This window comes from Misgurnus anguillicaudatus, chromosome 23 (assembly GCF_027580225.2).
Source record: "Misgurnus anguillicaudatus chromosome 23, ASM2758022v2, whole genome shotgun sequence".
Lineage (NCBI taxonomy): Eukaryota > Metazoa > Chordata > Actinopteri > Cypriniformes > Cobitidae > Misgurnus > Misgurnus anguillicaudatus.
In genome coordinates this window covers 16,943,612-16,964,569 of record NC_073359.2, presented here as the reverse complement: position 1 = coordinate 16,964,569, position 20,958 = coordinate 16,943,612, and the positions used below count along the sequence as shown (strand labels likewise).

The following is a 20,958-nucleotide window of genomic DNA, read 5'->3' as shown; positions in this document are numbered from 1 at the left end:
CACATGTACTGATACACATGATGAGTTTATCTGTGAGCAACACGCTCACCACTCCCTCCAATCAATCTCTATATCAGATTAGCGGATCACATGGAGTCTAAATGCCATCTAATGTCGAAACAACACTTCGTCTGTGAGCATTCGTGAGTCATGCAGGAATTTATGCCTTTTATAGATATCTTTTGTCTTTTTCTGATGTTACATTTGTAAAAAAAAAACAGGATAAAATATTAGGTTAGTTTCTTTGTGTGTTACCAAGTGGGCTTTGATTTTGGTTGCCAGGTCTTCGGATAACATACAATGTGTTGTTGCCTTAAATTTTTATGTATCTGATTGTATTGTACAGGGCAAAAAGTCTTTGACGTATTATTTTAAATCTTGACTAGTGATGCGTTGCTATATCTTACTGTAGAAAAATGTGCGAGTAATGTTACATTTTATTTTGGCATGATTTATTGATCACAATTGCTTTGGACATAAAATCTGCTACTGTTGAATTGTATTAAGCTTAACATGTTGATGGATGTGATCTTTAAAACCACTTTCTGCATGTTATTTTCATCTTCCTCGTGTTGTTATTTTATTTATTTTAATGAAAATAAAGAGGTTTAAAACCCAAATAAGCATTATTATATGTGTGACTCATATTCTTTACCATCTACATTAAAGTGTACTGAAAAGGGCTAAATGCATATATTGAACTTATTAGAAACAAATTTAAGTAACAAAACTATTCTACACATCTTAGTTTTGATCATTTGAAACATTTTTAATGTAGATTTTATACAAAAACAAAGTTTATACGTAAACATCAACTCCAGTAAAAGTAAACATTACATTAACCCCTCACATTAAACTTGCTAGAGTATCAAGCACTAACTAGAATATATAAAAGGTAACTATCATAAGTTAGCTACTTAGTTAGTTAAAGAATGTAGGTTCAATAGGAGTTCGTCCTACACAACATCCGGGCATTGCGCCGCTTGCGCAGAATCGGAATGGCGGAGGTAAGTAAGCTTCGGGTCTCGCGGGCACAAGAATATAACGATTATAAGATCCACGCGCTCCGGTGTGCGATTAAACCGCGCGTCGCGTGCGAACGGACACGTTAGGACCCCGGCCGTCTGATCGACCGAGCCCGACGGTGTCAGACAAACGCGTTCAACATTAAATAGGAAGTTAAAGTGTGGTCCACTCCTCAGTGTTTCGCCTGTCTCTCTCGGTCTCGAGCGTTTCATTCGCCCGATCGTGCGCCACGCGAAACAATAGCGTGCACCGTGGTGCTGATCCGCGTCCCAGGTGCGCGCCGGGCGGGTGTCAGTTCTGAAGTTTCACAAGTGAGTTGGAATAGATGTCACAGATACTGTCAAGGGCTATTGGACTTCCCCAAAAACTGTTTCCTTCTCGCGCCGGTTCAGGCTGACGATGCAAATGTTCAGCACCGACTCACAGGAAAGCGCCCCGTGCACAATTGATGCCGCTTTATTCATTTACATTTAGCTGACGCTTTCGTCCAAAGCTACTTAAAAATATGAGAGCTATTAACCATTTTGTCTAAGGAGACAACAGTAAGCACAGTCTACAATGCTAAACTTCATCAGTAAAGTCTCAAACTTTAGTAAAGTGCTTTAGTGAAGCCTTAAACTTTAGTCATGTGCTTCAATGAAGCCTCAAACTTTAGTAAAGTGCTTCAGTAAGGCTTTAAACGTTAGTAAATTGCTTTAGTAAAGCTTTAAACTTTTGTAAAATGCTTCAATGAAGCCTCAAACTTTAGTAAAGTGCTTCAGTAAGGCTTTAAACGTTAGTAAATTGCTTTTTTAGTAAAGCTTTAAACTTTTGTAAAATGCTTCAATGAAGGCTCAAGCTTTAGTAAAGTGCTTCAGTAAAGCCTTAAACTTTAGTGCTTCAATGAAGCCTCAAACTTTAGTAAAGTGCTTCCGTAAAGCTTTAAACTTTTGTAAAATGTTCAATGAAGGCTCAAACTTTAGTAAAGTGCTTCAGTAAAGCCTCAAACTTTAGTATAGTGCTTCAGTAAAGCTTTAAACTTTAGTAAAGTGCTTCAATGAAGCCTCAAACTTTAGTAAAGTGCTTCAGTAAAGCTTAAAACTTTATTAAAGGGGTTTAATAAAGCATCATACTTTAGTAAAGTGATTCAATAAAGCTGCAAACTTCAGTAAAGCTCTTCAGTAAAGCTCCAAACTTCACAAAAGCTCCTTAGTAAACTCGCAAACTTCAATAAAGCTCTTCAGTAAATTCTCAAAATTCAGTAATGTTGCAAAGTTCAAGAAAGCTTTTCAGTAAAGTTACAAACTTGTGTAAAGCTTCTTTGTAAAGTTACAAACTTCTGTAAAGCTCTGTAGTCCTGTGTTTTAGTGTGTTAGTTTTTAGTGTTTAGTGTTTTAGTAGTTGAGAAGAAGTTACAAATAGTCTTTTTTGTGTGTGTGTCCTGATCAAAAATTTTTGCTAGTCCTGGATCAACATTTTAATCAATGAAACACAATCTTACCCTTAACTCAAACCCTAACCATTTTTTACACTTCAAATTAGTGTGAAATAATAGTTTGAGAAGAATTTTTAAAAGTCCCTAACCCAATACTAAACCTAAATATAACATACACCCTAATCCTAATCCTTCAATCTAATTGGTTAATGAAAATGTTGATCCAGGACCAACAATGGTGTTGATCCAGGATCACATCCTTGGTCGTGAAATCACGTTCACCTTTAAATACCGTTGGCTTTTAGGTCAGGTCCAGAAATGTTGTTGGGGTGGTTTCCCGGACAGGGCATATCCTAGTCCCAGACTAAAATGCATGTTTCGGCTGCTTTAATTTAAATTGTTTGTCTTAAGATGCACACCTGTAGTGTTTTTTGTAAAGTTTGTTGGTAAAAACTTCTTAAATGACCTAATATAAATAAGGCCTAGTCCTGGATTAATCTAAACCATGTACGGGAAACCACCCCTTAATGTAGTGAATAATTGTTGAAATGATGTGTCATATAGCAATTTTTTGTATGAGGTTTGTTGTATAAGTGAAGTAGAATAAGTAGAAAAGGTTTCTCCTACTGTACCTATTTATTGGTTGTTATGGACACTTTTGCGTGTGTTGCTTGTTACGTCAGCTGGTAGAGCAAAGAGATGTTAAGATGGCGGCTGCGCCCTTTAATTATGAGGCCAAACCAAAACGTAATTACTTAACATCTTGGAAGCAGACATTTACTTGGGTAAAACATGACGGAAGAAATAATGCAATGTTTTGCACAGTTTGCCGTCAGTTTACAGGTAAAGCAGACAAGACAGGAGCCTTTATTGTTGGAACATATCTGTTGTATATGTAAACTTTTTTTTTTTAATATGTGACACTGAAATAATTTTTGGTTGGGCCAGTAAAAATTTTGGCAGGGCAAGTGAAAAACTGAACCAAAATAATTTTTTATAAAAAGTTATTTGTGTTGAGCCCTGCTAGATCACATTGTATAGTATAGATGTAGTAATTTTTACTCTATCCCTTATAAATACGAACTATTGTAGCCATAGTTTCCACCTAAATACTAGTTACTAGTGTGGTTTATGCAATAAAATAGTACCAACACTGTCATTAAAAATATATTTGAAACAAGATGACAGATAGCGTACAGTATTTCGATTTTTAAGTTTTTATTTGGTGAACAAAGTAAATTATATTTATTGACATAAAATCTTTTTTTAAAAAGGGGGTGGTTATATAAGTGAATTAGACTGTATATGGGTGTAAATGGATCCAAATTTATAATAATAGTAGGTCTAGTAATTTTAATTGTGTCCTTTAATCATTTACAGTTACCATATTTTCCACCTAAATTCTAGTTACAAGAGTTGTTTTTACTATTAAGTTAAGATAACTTGCTATTAGCTACTACTATCATCCAAAACATTGAACAAAATAACATTTGAGGGTATGTTTTTAAACGACAAACAAGGCAAATCATATTTAAATAGTCAAAAAGTTGTGTCTAAAAGAGTCTTGTCGTAAAAGTCAGGTAGAATGAATAGATCATGTTTTGTTATGATAGTGTGGAAAAAGGTAGTAATCTAGTAATCACAGTAGTATAGTTATTTGTAGTTATTTCTAGTAGTTTACTCAGATTTTACCTTACAGTTTAACTGTTGTAACTATGGTACTGTAATTCATATACCGTATTTTACGAGACGATAAGTTGCTCCAGATTTTAAGTCGCATCAGTCAAAAATGCATTTTGAAGAGGAAAAAACATATAAGTCACACTGGACTATACGTCACGTTTATTTAGAAAATTATTTCACAAAATCCAAGCCGAGGAACAGACGTTTAATCTTGAAAGGCAAGTTATTTAACAAAACAATGGCACACGGAACAGCAGGCTGAATAGGTCTTCGTACATGTTAACGTAACATTACCATTAATTCAGCTAACACAATAGCAAACAAAACATACCTGGGAGGCTGAATAGGCTAAATTAAGTTCAAAAAGGTCCCGAAGTCATTCCACATCACGGAATCCATTGAATTACATAAATACAGGAGCAGCATAGAGTGGACTCTCGCGGCTGTAGACGGTAATGGTTTCTCTTGGTCCATATGAAATAATTTTGACGTCTAAGTCGCACCTGACTATAAGTTCCAGGACCCGCCCAAACTATAAAAAGTGTGACTTATAGTCTGGAAAATATGGTATGATTGCCAATGCATTAGATATAGGCATTAACTTTATTATAAATGCTTAATTTAATCAGTTAATTATTTAAAAAGTTATGTGATTGTCAATGCTTGATTTCATTCAAAATATCATCTAATATATTACAGTCTTTTAAAGAATGGCTTTTTTTATTGTACCGCAGCTGTGCGAATGGGCTCCAAAGAACAGCGCCACAGTCGTGTAGACATTTTCCACCAGGGCTATGTGGGGCCACTGGAGGGTGTTCCCCGGGCATCCACATTCCTAGAGGGACAGGACAGGAGACTGGGGTCCCTTTGGAGGCAGCCGGCAAAGATGGCAACCCAGTCTCATACAGTGAGTGCAGACCCTCCACTCTGATCTGTTGATTTGTTAAGTGTATTCATAGTGAAGTGTCACTTTAATTAATAGATCAAGTTTAAAAAATATAATTTCTGTGATTTATTTATTCACACTCATGATTCAAATCTACACTAAATATGGCCCAGTGGGTCTGTGAAATCCCAAGTCAATTTTTTGTTTATAGAAAATGTAAAGAACGTTCTGTGAAAATATAACCTTGATATCTTTAATATTGAATGATTAAGGTCATGTCAAAGATTGATTCAATGAGTCAATGAGAGAAATCAAACTTTGATTCTATTCATATCATAATTATATTATATGACTTAAGCCTGGATTTCACAAGTTAAAACACATCCCATTGTGTTCTTAAAATCAAAAATGTTAAGGGTGTGTAAATAATGATGAAAAGTTCACCATCAAAATGTGTGTGGGTTGAAATGTATTAATGACCTGTTCACAGGGTGGTGAGATGCCCCTTGAACAATTGCTGGCACTTTATGGGTACAACCTGTCTGGTCCTGTCCTGAAGCAACAACAGGAACCCAATGAGCTGGCAGCCAGTCTGCCTGAAATGACACTGGACAAGGTGACTGTCATCTTATTTATAAAATCCCTGCTAAGAAGACAGTAGTATTTAATAATTTATACTGTGACCTGTTAGTCATGACATACAGTTAAACAATAAACTAATATATGTAGTACTGTGTACTGTATATACAGTACTATTCAAAAGTTTATGATTGAATATGTTTATGACTGAAATGTTTTACGTGATCTTAAAATCTTTTGATCTATAGAAATATACTAAAATATTTTACATTTAGTTTTGCAGTCAAAAATGTAAATTTGCCATTGTGTTATTTCTTCCATTGCAAAACTAACTTTTTTTAAAAAACGTTTGATTGAAAAAGCAGCCAAAAAGAACCCAAAATACACTCACCTAAAGGATTATTAGGACCAGCTGTTAAATTTCTCATTAATGCAATCATCTAATCAACCAATCGCATGGCAATTGCTTCAATGCATTTTTGGGGTGTGGTCTTGCTCAAGACAATCTCCTGAACTCCAAACTGAATGCCAGAATGGGAAAGAAAGATGATTTAAGCAATTTTGAGCGTGGCATGGTTGTTGGTGCCAGACGGGCCGGTCTGAGTATTTCACAATCTGCTCAGTTACTGGGATTTTCACGCACAACCATTTCTAGGGTTTACAAAGAATGGTGTGAAAAGGGAAAAACATCCAGTATGCGGCAGTCCTGTGTGTGAAAATGCCTTGTTGATGCTAGAGGTCAGAGGGGAATAGGCCGACTGATTCAAGCTGATAGAAGAGCAAATTTGACTGAAATAACCACTCGTTACAACCGAGGTATGCAGCAAAGCATTTGTGAAGCCACAACACGCACAACCTTGAGGCGGATGGGCTACAACAGCAGAAGACCCCACCGGGTACCACTCATCTCCACTACAAATAGGAAAAAGAGGCCACAATTTGCACGAGCTCACCAAAATTGGACAGTTGAAGACTGGAAAAATGTTGCCTGGTCTATGAGTCTCGGTTTCTGTTGAGACATTCAGATGGTAGAATCAGAATTTGGTGAAAACAGAATGAGAACATGGATCCATCATGCCTTGTTACCACTGTGCAGGCTGGTGGTGTGATGGTGTGGGGGATGTTTTCTTGGCACACTTTAGGCCCCTTAGTGCCAATTGGGCATTGTTTAAATGCCACGGCCTACCTGAGGATTCTTTCTGACCATGTCCATCCCTTTATGACCACCATGTACCCATCCTCTGATGGCTTCTTCCAGCAGGATAATGCACCATGTCACAAAGCTCGAATCATTTCAAATTGGTTTCTTGAACATGACAATGAGTTCACTGTACTAAAATGGCCCCCAGAGTCACCAGATCTCAACCCAATAGAGCATCTTTGAGATGTGGTGAAACGGGGGCTTCGTGCCCTGGAAGTGCATCCCACTAATCTCCATCAACTGCAAGATGCCATCCTATCAATATGGGCCAACCTTTCTAAAGAATGCTTTCAGCACCTTGTTGAATCAATGCCACGTAGAATTAAGGCAGTTCTGAAGGCAAAATGGGGTCAAACACAGTATTAGTATGGTGTTCCTAATAATCTTTTAGGTGAGTGTAGATGTGAAATCTTTCAGTAGGCTAGTGTTTGAAAAGCACAGGGTGAAACCTCAAGAAGCTGCTTGATAAAATGACAAGAATATAATTCTGCAAGGGTGGCTACTTGCTAAATATGAATATGCTAAATAGTATGCCAAATATGTATAATTTGTTGACAGAATTAAAATGTCATAATTTTGATAAGTTTAATATTATTAAAAAATGTGGAAAAATATTAATAACAAATGAGTAAGTGACTCTAAACTTATAAACAGTAGTGTATTTAAAAAGTTACACATATAAATATAAACATTACAAATTATGAAAAAAGTTAATTATATATAAAATTACAGATTTTTTTAGATTTTGGAATAAAAAGATTGATTCATTTTGACTATTAACTTCTTTTAGGTTCAGATAGGTAAAGATCTGTTTTCAAGAGAGAAGGACGGGGATAAAAAACGTCCCTCTGCTGATGACCTCACACCCTCTGACACATCCCATGAATCTGACCTCTTACAATGTCACCTACGAGGTGATGACATCACATACTGTTACAATACCTCTTAAGCTGCATTTATACTGCAAGCAACTGGTCTCTTTTTATGAGTTTGTTAGCATGCATTCCTAATTCTGGTTGTCCTAGAAATGGTTATGTTGCTGGACGTTGCCAAGCTTCCACTTAAATGAATGATATGTTACCTGGACCACAAAATCCCCCCCCAAAAAAAAGTTTTTTTATGCCAAAAATCATTAGAATATTATGTGAAAATTATGTTCCATTAAGATATTTTGTACATTTCCTACCGCAAATATCTAAAAACTTTATTTTTGTGAGGTGATGCAAGTGCTAAGGACTTCATTTGGACAACTTTAAAAGCGATTTTCTTAATATTTTGATGTTTGTCGCACCCTCAGATTCCGAATTTTCAAATAGTTGTATCTCGGCCAAATATTGTCCTATACCAGTGGGCGGTATTTTCATTATTTCTTGCAAAGACAAATGACAAAATATGTTTGCAGTTACATATTAACAAGTTCATAGACATGTATATTTACTAAAAACAAGTGTTACACAAAAATCTATCTTGTTGTGTTACTTTTGACTCACCTGTGTGCTACTTTTTTCCTGCTCACAGGGTCAAAAGTAACAATGCGCTACTTATGTTCAAAGTGAAATTATATTGAAGTCATTTTACATTTGTTGAAAATTCCACCTGGTATTGATAGACCACACTTGTAAGTTATTGACCACAGCAAAAATAAATATCTCTGTCTAAAACATTGGGTCTCATTCACTAATAATTGCATATTTTTCTCACGGAATCTTTCCCCCTAAGTCAAAACACATGCACTCACATGAATTTGTTCTTATACTTGTTCTTACGTTACTGAATTTGGAGTGTTCTACATGAGCGGCCGCGTGCACAATGTTGGTAATTTGCATAAAACACGCCCAAACCAGCTCCATATAAGGGCTTTCCGCAGCGCAGGTCCACAGAAAATTTTAGAGCAGTTTGTCACCACATCAAAAGAGCTTGAAAAGAAATCTATGATCATATTTATTATCGGTAAAGTTCAGTTTTGCTTTGCATTTTTTATTTCGGAGGATTTGCTGTCGCTGGGAAAGCCAGCTGCTGTGTGTCCACCGGAGTAACATTAAAGAAGTATTGGATGCATTAACAAATATGATATTTAGGGCGTTTTCACATTATCACTTTTGGTGCGCACCCCGGTTCGATTGACGTCAGAGTTTGGTACATTTGGATGATGTGAACGCTGTCTTCCAAACTCGGGTGTGCACCCGCGAAACATACTCGAGTCCGCTTAAAAAGGGTGGTCTGGGGTCCGATTCATGTGAACTTCAGAACGGTTCGCTGCTGATGTGAGCGCAAACATACCAAATCGCGGAAGTGAACCGCTGTTAGTTACGTATTATGTGGAATGTCCCACCAAAACAGACGTGTGCATGCACTTACCTTGACAACAAAATGCATAGAATGCTTTGCTTGACCTCTGTTCTTATTTTTTTTAACCTTTGGTTTTGTTTTCAAAGAAATAATACAGAAACACACTTGCGTCTGTCTGCCCCAAATATACTAAAGTCGTTTCGACGACAACGAGCTGTCCGCCGACGTCAATCATCTCTCTGCTGGCAGTTCGTCAATCACGCTTGTCGTCTTCTCCATTACAGCGGTTGCCAAGCAACATGAGTACGCGCCGGCTGCAGCTTGATGATGCAAGCATACCGCGGTTCGGATGCAAAAATAATATGTGAACACAGTCCATGGGGGGCATGGGGAGGGGGGAGCAATCGAACTCAGGTTCGGACCAGGCAATCGCACCAAATGTGAAACCGGCCTTAATTAATATGAGGAGATCTAGAGATTGACGTTTGGACTTTTGTTGAATCACGATTTGTTCGTTAAAACATCCGTATGCATCTAAATCACAATTATAATTATTATTTTTTTTTTTGATAATGGTACTTTCGCCTCTGCTCTCCCCTAGTCGCAAGACGCTAACTTAAAGGAACAGGGGCCCGTTTCAATAAGGAGGTTCAACCAACTCTGAGTTTAAACTTGAACTCTGAGTTGATTTACTCTGAGATAGTAAACTCTGAGTTTTTGGTTACAGAAAAGCTGATCTGAGTTAGTTCAATCGACTCTGAGTAGGTTGACTCTGAGTTAAGCGCGTGCACAGCCACAATGAAAAGCCATCATCAATGGAGCTCAGATATTAGGATTTACCATGGCAACAGCACGTGACAAAGAGGTCTTAATCATTTTTACTACTAAAATTGAAGGTGTTACTGCAAGTGTAATGCAACTACGAGAATATATTTTAAAGAAAAGAGTTGTTTTTGTAAATTGCTACTCTAGTAAATGCGTACATTAAATTTTTCATCACAGTTAAAAAATCCGAAGTAAATAAACTGAGGACTGTACGTTATTATATTAATTTACATGCAGATGCAATCCCATGGACAAAAAGATGACAGCAGCTCAGCTAAAAATGAAATTAAGCATAATACTTTGTCATATAAGGCTACGAACTTTACAAATGTTTGTCATGAATAAAACAAAAGTTCGAACTCCGATCGCCGACAGTACGTCTACCCTTACTACTGTACATAGCACTACCCACTAGACCAGCGATAATGACGAGTAGATGCGTAAGAAATGTCAAGACAACTGTATAGATGTAAGAGCACCACAAAGAGTGATATTAGTCATATAAGGATATTTATATATCTAAAATGACTGCAAAAATTAATTAAAAAAAAATAAAATAAAAAACTTTGCTCACATAAATGTAAGTGGATATGACAAAAAAACACTCGGGGTCTCAAAATCCACTCGCAACATAAATCTACGTTAACTTTCTACAAATGAATGCAACATCATCATCTACAGGATTCTCTATAAAAGTACATGACATTTTAGTCACTAAGACCATCTATGCACCTAAGTATATCATATTAGCTTTACAAGTCATTTCAATTTACTGTTTTAATTTTTTAGTTGAAAGTTTAGTGTAATATATAAAAAAAATAAACTAGTAAGTTAAAATGGTTTGCACTGGCAATTTAATTATAACTTAAAGACAGCTAATTTTTTTTTTACAGTGTACATGATAAAAATGTGCACAATGGATGAATGTACTAAAGCAACTAACAAGATTAAACACCGCTACTCCTTTAAAAATGGAGAGGAGAAACTCAGAGTTTACAGGATAAAACCTGCTCCCGACCAGGTTAGGTTCAGAGAGTATGTTACTCCGGAAACAGACTCTGAGTATAAGTTACCTCTCCTTCTGAAACAGGCTTGACTTACCCCACTGTCTCAGGTTTAACCTACCTCCCTTTTTGAAACGGAAAACTCCGAGTTTCCCTTATTTCAGGGTTAACAAACTCAGAGTTTTCACTTAACCACCTTTCTGAAACGGGCCCCAGTATGTAAGAAATTTATATCAATTAATCATAAAATGGCCCTGATATATCACTAGACATTAAGAAATCATTTTCATTTCAAATACTTATATCACTCACAACAGTGGTCTGGCCAGGATATTGTCATTTCAAAAGTGGAGTTGCAGCCCTCAACTGATGTTTATGTTGTCATTTCGTGTATTGGCCACCAGTTATGTGATTGCAGTACCAGTTTTAGCCACAAGTTTTGTGATTGCAGTACCAGTTTTGGCCACAATCCTACATACTGTTCCTTTAACTCTGATTACACATGATATTACGCAAGTATCTGCAAACGCGAGCATCTTCTCTTTTATTATAAACCCTTCGAAACATTTGCATCAGTTACATATTTTGAAATGATGCTGATGCACATAAGTTCACATGATGCGCCAAACACATGACGGGCTAAATACATGTTTTCACAAGCTTTGCATCATGCATCCTCAAAAAAGAAGTCACCAGCCGCCACTTCTCAGCTCAGAAGTGGATGTTCTTGTTATTTGATGTTTTCAGATATTCAAAATCTTACTTGGTCTTCATTTTTGTTTTAAATTTCAGAAGGATTTAAATTCGACTGTATCTATCTGTTTGAAGAATCACTTATATATTCAGATATTTCTTATATTTTCTTGTCCAGTCTGCATGGGTTAACTCTGTTCATTCTTTACGAGGTGATGACAAAGACACTTCAGTCAGCTCCTCAGAAGATGACTCAGAAAATTCTATCCACTCCAGTGATGGCCGCAAGGTAAAAATATGTTTATTGCTGGGGTGCGATAAAACCAAACACTTATGGCTTTTCTATTGCTTAGTACCCCACTGGTTGGTTCAGCTTAAGGGCTCATTATAGTTGTGCGTAGGTCCTGCGGCGTAGCCGCGACGGCGTAGGTTCCGCGTCGGTTTTCATTTATACTTTTGCGTCGTCGTCCGCGTAAACGTGCAAACACACACACAGACCGCTGGTAGGCAGTATCTACGCGTTTAACCACAGTAGCAGTGCAAACGTCAAAGAAGAAGAAGCTTTGCAAGTTAACCCACAAACGAAGAAGAAACAGCTACTTGTTGTGAATGATTTGAGAAGACCAGCAATGATGGAAGTAAATAAACAGCAACTTTTGTTGCAGTTTGAGTTAAAGGTGGAAAAGAGAATGTGTGTTTAATACATTTTTGCAATATAACTTGAAATTGTCTTTACTAAATGATAAAAGAGGTGCACTGAAAGTAATAAAATTAATATATGTCATCTGTGCATAAGGTAGGGCCTTAAAAACATCAGCCAATCGTTGACGCAATCATCACGTCAACGTTTGGCGCTCTGGCTTGTCAATCACTGCCATTATGTTCCTTGTGAGAGACGTGCACGCTCCAGTAACTTTACACGAGTAACGCATGTGCATAGCGCATGAAACTCCGTCTTTAGTTTCGGTTTGTTTGCATTGTCGCTCCTGCTTTCCTCCTCGAATTTGCACCATGGAAGAGAAGAAATCCGAAGGAGGATGCAAAAGAAATACTTTTTTTAAGTCGCTGAGAAGAGTAGAAAATTGTCAGAATAACATATTCTAACCAGAGTCGTTATTGGAGAAATAATATATAATAAGTATTGTTGTACTTTTATTCAGGTATATCGACGTTGTTCTTGTACTGTAGTTGTAAGGCAGTGACCAGTCTGCTACATGCTAGTTGAAATGGGAGTAGCGTCGACTGATCTAACTTTACCTCTTATGTGTTTATTATCATATCATTTCACATAATGAATCCGCGACACAGCATATGCCAGTGGTAAACAAACACTCGTGTTCAAATACTCGTGCACGAGTTTTGGATGGCATTCCCAAGAAATGAGCTGTGAAGCTTCTTACGCATGCGCTTATATAAAAAAAATCAGTAACGGTCTTTGGATTCTCAGTCGTCGGAAACATCCTCTTTTGCGCCTTTAAATCACTCCTCAACGTGGCTCATCTTTGTTTTCACCATCGCAAACGGAAATACCTATGACACAGTTTTTTTTACCTGATGGGAGGGGTTCTGGTGGACCAATCACAGCGCTTGCAGTCCGCGTAGATCTGGCTACGCAGAGCTACGGATAACCTACGACGTAGCTACAGCGTAGAGCTTACGCACGACTATAAATCGGGCTTTACTTCTGGGGGCTTTTCCACTGGGTACAGTACGTAGTACCCAATACTACTGAGCTGATACAAAAATGTGACGTGAAAACACTGAGAGAATCGTCACTATCAGCATCAGGCTAAACACAAGAGTTTTGCAACATTTAGCGTAGCGCATCGACTGACGACACGGGTGTTTGTACAGAAACTGTCATGTAAGACCAAAGTAGTAATAAATGCGATGTGCAAACATCTATTTGTGGTGGTCAATTTTGATATTGTGGTGGACTGACAAATAATAAATGTATGGGAAACACTGCACTCCAACGATGCTCGCTCCCACTTTTTGTATGATGTCACAGCAGTAGGCAGCGCAAATAATCCTATAATCCCTCTCACTCTGAAGTGATCCTAAACTCAAAAAGCTAACCAAGCCAAATTAAGGTTATTGTTTTCTACATAAAATCATCCTACACATTGTAAAGAACTTCTGTGAAAATATAACCTTGATATGTTTAATAACTTATCTCATATAGACAGGGTTACGTGTATAAAATGTAGTGCGATTTGTAAATGACAGTGTGATTAATTGCTTGTAATTATAATGCTTTTCTATGTTTTGGTTATTAGGCCATCATGGTGGGCTCCCAGTATCAGGCTGTAATTCCTTCTCTTAATTCAAACACATGTAATGAAAGAGGTGTGTTAATGTTTCCTGCATCAATATTTGAATACATAGCCCCAAAACACAACATTTTCATTAAGATGTGGGCTTATGATTATATTATAAAAACTGGAAAATGATATTTGGTCAGTAAATGCACAACTTACAGTACCTTTACAGTCAAGTTTATAACTGATGGCACATATGATAAAGCATATAAATGTGAGTTTTGCTGTGATATAAAAACGCAACACAAAATATACATTGGTCTTATGTCTGGTTTACTTTACTATGGATGGCATGTTGTGCATCCACTTGGGACTTACACCTGTTCTGTTACTGTTATCACCAGCTTATGGGTACGAGGACCAGTTGTTGTGGACCCCCGATGTGTTGTCCAGTCCAGCTGTAGAGAAGTTCCTGGTTGAAGTCCAGGGAAGAGGGAGTGACAATGGAGCTACAAACACTTCGATCACAGGGGACACAGTTAAAGATAATGAACAGGTTAGGTTCAACCGCACACATTTCAGGGCTGTATTATTATATACACTTGACTGTTCATGACTGAATATTTCAAATTGTCCAATTTGTGACAATTCATTGCGTAGGATTGGTTTGTGACTATTGAAAATGTACTGGTCAAAAGATAAACCCAGTGTACTCAGTAGATTACAGCATTAGGTTATAGTATTAGAACCAAGCATGTCATGGCGTTCATAAACCAGACTTTTTCTTAACTTAGAAGTTCCTGTCAATATGTATGTAAAGGAGTACAAATTGTTTTGAGATTAAATGAATAAAAAAGATGTCAGAAGGGTATAAAACTGTCCCTTAATCTGCACTATACAACCACGACGCTGCCATTTAGTACAGAGATCAGCTCATTTGCATGTTAAAGGACACACCCAAAATGGCACATTTTTGCACACACCTACAATGTGGCAGTTTTTACATGATATAATAAATTATCTAGATGGTATTTTGAGCTAGAACTTCACATACGCACTCTGGGGACACCAAAGACTTATTTGTCATCTTAAAAAAGTCTTGTGAAATGTACCCTTTAAATTTAATTGCATTGCTGTTATTCAGTTAAAATATATTTAATTTGTTGTCCTTTTGAAGGCTCTGTATGAACTAGTGAAATGCAACTTCAATGCAGAAGAGGCACTTAGAAGATTTCGTTTTAATGTCAAGGTTTTCAGTGGTAAGTCATTTTGATAATCCCTTTCTCTCTTTACTTTTCTATCTTGAAACATTGGTAACACTTTAGTTAATGCATTAGCTAACATGAACTAACAATGAACAATACTTATACAGCATTTATTCATCTTAGTTCATGTGAATTTCAGCATTTATACATTTTTAAAATCAAAAGCTGCAACTGAATATGAACAATTTTGTTGACTTTAACTCTTTCCCCGCCAGCATTTTTTTTTTAAATTGCCAGTAAGATGAAGCATTTTTTTTATATTCATAAGTTTAATGCCTTCCAGAAAATGTTCTTCTTTAAATATATAACATACAATATGTCAAACTAAAAAAGTTTCATCCTATTTTCATTTGTTTTTATCACCTCTCAAATATGGGTAGGTTTCTTCAAAAACACCAAACATACACAAACATACACAGTTTTTACTGTTTTTAAAACCATTGATGCTTTAGTGTTTTATAATCTTGTGAATAATAGTGGAAATATGGATTGCCGTAAAAACTCGTCATTGGCAGGAATGCGTTGCGCGATGCAAACCTTTTCTTACATACTTGTAAATTTTTTTTTATGATATTGGATAGCCATACATTTAAAACATTTAAAAGCCTGCTTTTTTACTTCCGTGACTAAAAGAAAACGGGTTTTAAAGGTTTTAATAAAAAAATAACAATTTCAATACAAGTGAAAAACAATTTAAACTGGGGATCTTCTTCCTCGGCTTAGTTTTTTACTTTACAAAGTCCGTCATCTAAATAGGGATTAGACATAGCACCAGGGCAACAGGCTTTTAAAGGGGATGAGAGCTGAGACTCTCATTGGTTTATTGCACGTTACGCCCAAAATACTCCCATTACTCATTAAAATAGGACCAACCCTTTTCAACCGTGCGCTCGGCGCACAAACCATTTTTTCCGTCGTTAAATTAGTGGATTCGGACACGCCCATTTAGACGTTGCGCTGTGCGCTTTAGACAACGCACTTAGATTGTTCAAATAGGGCCCCATAAGTTACATCCTACCTTCATAAGTTCTCTTTTATTACCTCTCAAATATGGGTAGGTTTCTTCAAAAACATAAAATTTTGAGCAAAAAGATGAGATAGTTTTTGATAGAGATCAGATTCAGAGTGATCCTCAAAACATACACGGACATACAACTGTTTGCCCTAGGGTGATACTTCCGGGTTTATAAGTTGCGGAAGAGCGCCACCTGGTGGATAATACGGATTGCCGGAAATACTCGTCATCGGCAGGGACGCGTTTTTGCTTAATTTACGAGTGAATTCGTCAATGACAGTGAAAGAGTTAACAATTAAGTTGACAATTAATAAAAATAAATAAATGCTATAAAACTACATTGCCCCAATGTTACTTTGTAAACAAACACTCCTGTGCACATACACTTTCTTCTACAGAGTGATAAATAGCAACAATACATTTTACAAGACTGCACAAGCATTTAGCAGTTTTGTTAAGAAAGATGCTGAAGTAGGTTTAAGTGACCCTGGATTATAGAGTGCCAAAACTTTGTTAAACAGCAGTCCTGTAGGCCGGCATTGTTATTTTGGTTATACTCGCGCATGACCAAATTAACAAATGCGGATGACATCACCATTATCACAGATTCATGTTTGCATAGTATACGTGGGGATGGCAAGGCGTCATTTTCAAAAACTTGAACGTTGAAACATGTCTTCAAAGTTTTTGTTTTTGATGTGTAAACAAACAGCTAAACCACATAAAACTTTTCTGTTTACGGCTGAAAATGTTGTCTTGTAAAGGCCCCCAGTAGTCAAAAAAAAAAAATTGTGACTACTGCAAGGTATGTACAGTGATTCATTTTCCAAAAATTTTCTAGAGGAACTCTGTGGCTGGAGTGAGGATGAGTGTCGTAACTTCGAACTTGGCTACCGTGTCCATGGGAAAAACTTTCACCTCATACAAGCCAACAAGGTGACCTTTTGATTTTAAATCAGGAACAGGTTTTCTCATAGCGTACAGCAATTTTGAATTGGGTGTAATTCTGATACTTTTGGCTTGAACATGTGACATCTCTCTTATTTGCCCTGTCTAAGGTCCGCACGCGCTCGGTAGGTGAGTGTGTAGAGTACTACTACATGTGGAAGAAATCAGAACGGCATGAGTATTTTACACAGCAGGCCACCAAGCTGGGTCGGAGAAAGTGCAATATGCCATCTGGGAACATGTGAGTAAACTACTTTTTCCTCACTGTGGACTTAACAAAGATTGAAAAAGTGGTTATAAAACAATGCAGATGGTAAACAAAGAGGTTTTAATACCTTTGTTGCCCTTATTAAAAAGATTCAGGGTACATTTGAACTTGTTGAAGATTGTATTTTCAGAGATGGTGGCATCAAAAATTCAGAAATATTTTCAATGGAAAAGAAGACCAAGCTCACCAAAGTCAGGAAATGCATTTTTAGATTCATTTTAATTCAAATTTAAAAATAAAAATTGAAGTGAATTTGGGTCCAAGGGTTTGATCTGATATATTCAGTCCTCAGTTTTAAAATTCATTAAACTACTGCAATTATAATGATCCGAGAATAGAGCCTTGTGGGACTCCATAGATTACAGTATCAGAAGGCCATTCCGTGCTAAATAAATCCAACAGTTTATATTGACATTAGGCCTCCAAGAGACCTTATAGAGGAAATAGATGAACAGATGAGCTAGTTTATGACGGTACATCTCTGTTCATACACATTATGAGAACAAGACGACATTCAAAGTGTGCATAATGTGAAACCAGCTCTGTGTTTTAACACCGCCTACGAGGGCACGAGCGGTTTCTGTAAACAAAACACTGATTATACCATGTCATCAATCTGTGCATGTAAGCGACATGTAAATGTACATTGAGGAAGTGGAAAAGAGAGTATTTTCATTCTCTTCAACCACAGTGTGTTTTCAGAACTGTACACCGTCAAGCCAAGACTTTACAGACTAGCTCAGTGTTTATTTACTACATGTATGGTTTATAAAACTACACAGAGCCAGTTCTTAAATTGCATGCTTCAGTATGATTGGCTGGCTTCTGCACTATTACACTATACTAATACTGCAGTTCTGGGGTTCACTTTGATGTTTGATATGTGCGTCTTAGAGAGGATGCTGAACCCGATGGAGATGTTGGTGAGGTGGAAGGTGCCAAGCAAGGTTTGCCAAGTAGATCCATTCAGCTCCAACCTGCAGTCATGAATCTGGATAAACAAGGTACTTTACTGGGTTCTAATCACCTTTACTTGTTCATCTGACACCAGATTCTTCATTTCTGTTTTATTTGTACATGTTTTACATAAAATGCCTTTTTCTGGATGATAACTGAGCTGTTATGGTTTGTTTCACTGTTGTTTTCCTCCATCTGCCAGCTATTGCCCATTGTATTTGTGTTCTTTTATGTTCCGTCTTCTTTCATTTGGTTGCTTGATCCAGAAGCGAGCCTCAATTGCACGGCTCAGGTTCAGGGTCGGCCTCGACGGAAACGCACACCGCGCTTCCTCTTAAAGCCCTGAGCTTCCTGATCACTGACAGCCTAAAACTGACAGATACGCAGGTAAAACCTATAGATAGACATCCAAGGAAATGCTAATATAATAAACAAAGCATTTCAATTGCTTAACCACATCTTGTTTTTATTTGCAGGTTCTGAGCAGAACGCTTGGGAGACGGGACTACGTGCAGATTCTGTCTGCTGTTCGGCCATTTTATGCCTCCCATGTAGGTTCTTCAGACATCAGGCAAAGATTGTCTAGGCATGGCCTCTCTGTCCACCCAGCTTGACCTCCCCCTACTCCCTAGTAGCCACACCGTCGTCCCTTCTTCCCAGCCAAACTCAGGGCTCCTCAAAGCAGGTGTTTACCAGCTACAGCTAGGGTCTTTTTCTGAAGATGCCGTACCTGCTTGAATGGAGTATGTTGCTTCCAAAAGACCTCAAATTGACTTTTCCTTACCCGTCTCATCCTATCCAACACCATCGCTCCTCCACACAGTGACTCATCTGTTCACCAAACATTCCAGTTATGAGCAAATAACTTTATTGCAATCAATGATAACGACAAGTGTTATGTACTGACACGTTACTTTGCTGTCCTTTTCTGGAAGTAGCGCCCTGAAGACGAAGCAAATGTTCAAGAGGTTTTTGTTTGAAATGGGTCTACCACAACCTACAAGACTGCAGCACACTTTATTAATGTATTTTATGGAATGGTAAGGTGCCAGAAAAGGTCAACTAAGATCAATGCCTAAATATTTTTCAATGTGGGCGTAATGGTGGTCTGCATTTAGATCACCGTCTAAACCTTAGTAGCGTGTTATAAGGAAATTGGTCATTGTCTGACTACTACATGCTATGAAAATGTTTTTTTTTTTTCATTTAATCTACCTTGTAAAGATGGCAGCCTTCATACCAATCCAAGAACTGTTATACATTTTTCTTTTCATTGCATGTAGTTCTTACAGCTAAAACCTGTTCTTTTTTTCTTTTTTAAGCAAAAAACAACTTAAGAAGATATTATCAATCAACAAATGAACTACTAACAAATTCGATCATTTTCGTAATACCCTCCATGGGACGTTAGCTTTCCCAATGTAGCTCCTCTTTGTGCAATAAAGAACTCAAGTTCCTCAGGGACTCCGATCGTTTCCCTCTCGGTCTGGTCCGTCAGTACTTCAGTACTAAGTGTTGAAGAGGGTTTATGAATGGTTTATCATTACATGCCCTGCCAACAATCCTGATTTGTCAGTGTTGCGACACTTTTAAACAACTCCATGAAGTTTCTCAGGTTTTGCGGACAGTTTGGAAACCTCTCCCTTTGTAAAGGGTCCAAAATCCTTCACCACCCAGAGAAACTGGCACCATCAAATCCAGTGTAGTGCCTCATTTACTGTCACCAACAGGACTGTTATTCAGGAATGAGGGCTTCACGTGTCATCCTCTCTATCGGTTTGAATATGCTCAGATTCATGTGTGTTGCTTTTAATCGGCTTTAAGTTTTGTTTTTAGTTTACACGAGGCTCAGAAGATACAAAAGGAACACACACACACTGCCTTTGCTTACATGACTTGTATTATGTTTTTTAGCAATTTATATATTACTGCTCATGTTGATTTATTGTCCTTATTATATTTTGTAAATAAAAAGATCTCAGCAATATTATTTTTGGTTTATGCATTACTACTTTAGCATTTGTAGTGTTTTTCTGAAATGATACTACACGTAAAACATAAAAATGCTGTTAACGCTGATAAAATGTTATTATTATGCTGTGTTTAAAAGTTAAGTGCCTAAACAAGCTTTTCCTGCATAAGCAGCTTCACTATGGTAAGTGGCATCAGAATAAATGTGGTTTATAAATTTGGATTACACATCATCTTGCTTCATAACATTTTGACATGAGAAATCATATTTAAATTTTTTCAATTCAAGTTTATTTATATGGTAATTGTTTCAAAGCAGTTTTACATTAATAGAAGCAGGGAAAAACACAGAAAAATCGACAGACAACATAAGTAGCAACATACAGCGGCTATGAATAAACTTTACAAGAGAGCGTATTAATAATGTAATGTATAGAAGAGGGTGCTAAGTTAAGCCAATGTCTGCTGACTCCCCGGGGTGAAAAAACGAGTTTTATATATATATATATATATATATATGGAATGTAAACGGTATGTAAATGGATAGAGGGATATTAAACGGGTTCCGTCGGTGGTTGTTGGTCAGGCATCGGCTGGGCATCATGTTGTGTGTTCACTAGAGGTCTTCTCGGGTCCAAAGAAATGTACCCGACCCGAAATGACCCGAATCACT

The 20,958-nt window shown here is 37.2% G+C and overlaps 1 protein-coding gene across 3 annotated transcripts; it reads left to right on the top strand.

The window, feature by feature from the left end:
- The first annotated feature begins 840 nt into the window (after nt 1–840).
- Nucleotides 841–20,301, top strand: mier2 (mesoderm induction early response 1, family member 2). 3 transcript variants are annotated; one of them, XM_055217847.2, is made up of 13 exons: nt 843–1,007; nt 4,858–5,030; nt 5,500–5,625; nt 7,580–7,703; nt 11,813–11,889; nt 13,880–13,949; nt 14,266–14,417; nt 15,039–15,120; nt 16,983–17,077; nt 17,200–17,330; nt 18,252–18,361; nt 18,581–18,701; nt 18,791–20,301. In XM_055217847.2, the coding sequence occupies exons 2-12, from the start codon at nt 4,866–4,868 to the stop codon at nt 18,658–18,660; spliced, it is 1,212 nt and encodes a 403-aa protein (XP_055073822.2). In that variant the 5' UTR covers nt 843–1,007; nt 4,858–4,865; the 3' UTR covers nt 18,661–18,701; nt 18,791–20,301. The 3 variants fall into 3 exon arrangements, with proteins under 3 accessions (XP_055073824.2, XP_055073822.2, XP_055073823.2); XM_055217848.2 differs by lacking the exon at nt 843–1,007 and adding an exon at nt 1,047–1,337; XM_055217849.2 differs by lacking the exon at nt 18,791–20,301 and having other exon boundaries at nt 841–1,007; nt 18,517–18,608.
- The last annotated feature ends 657 nt before the right edge of the window (nt 20,302–20,958 follow it).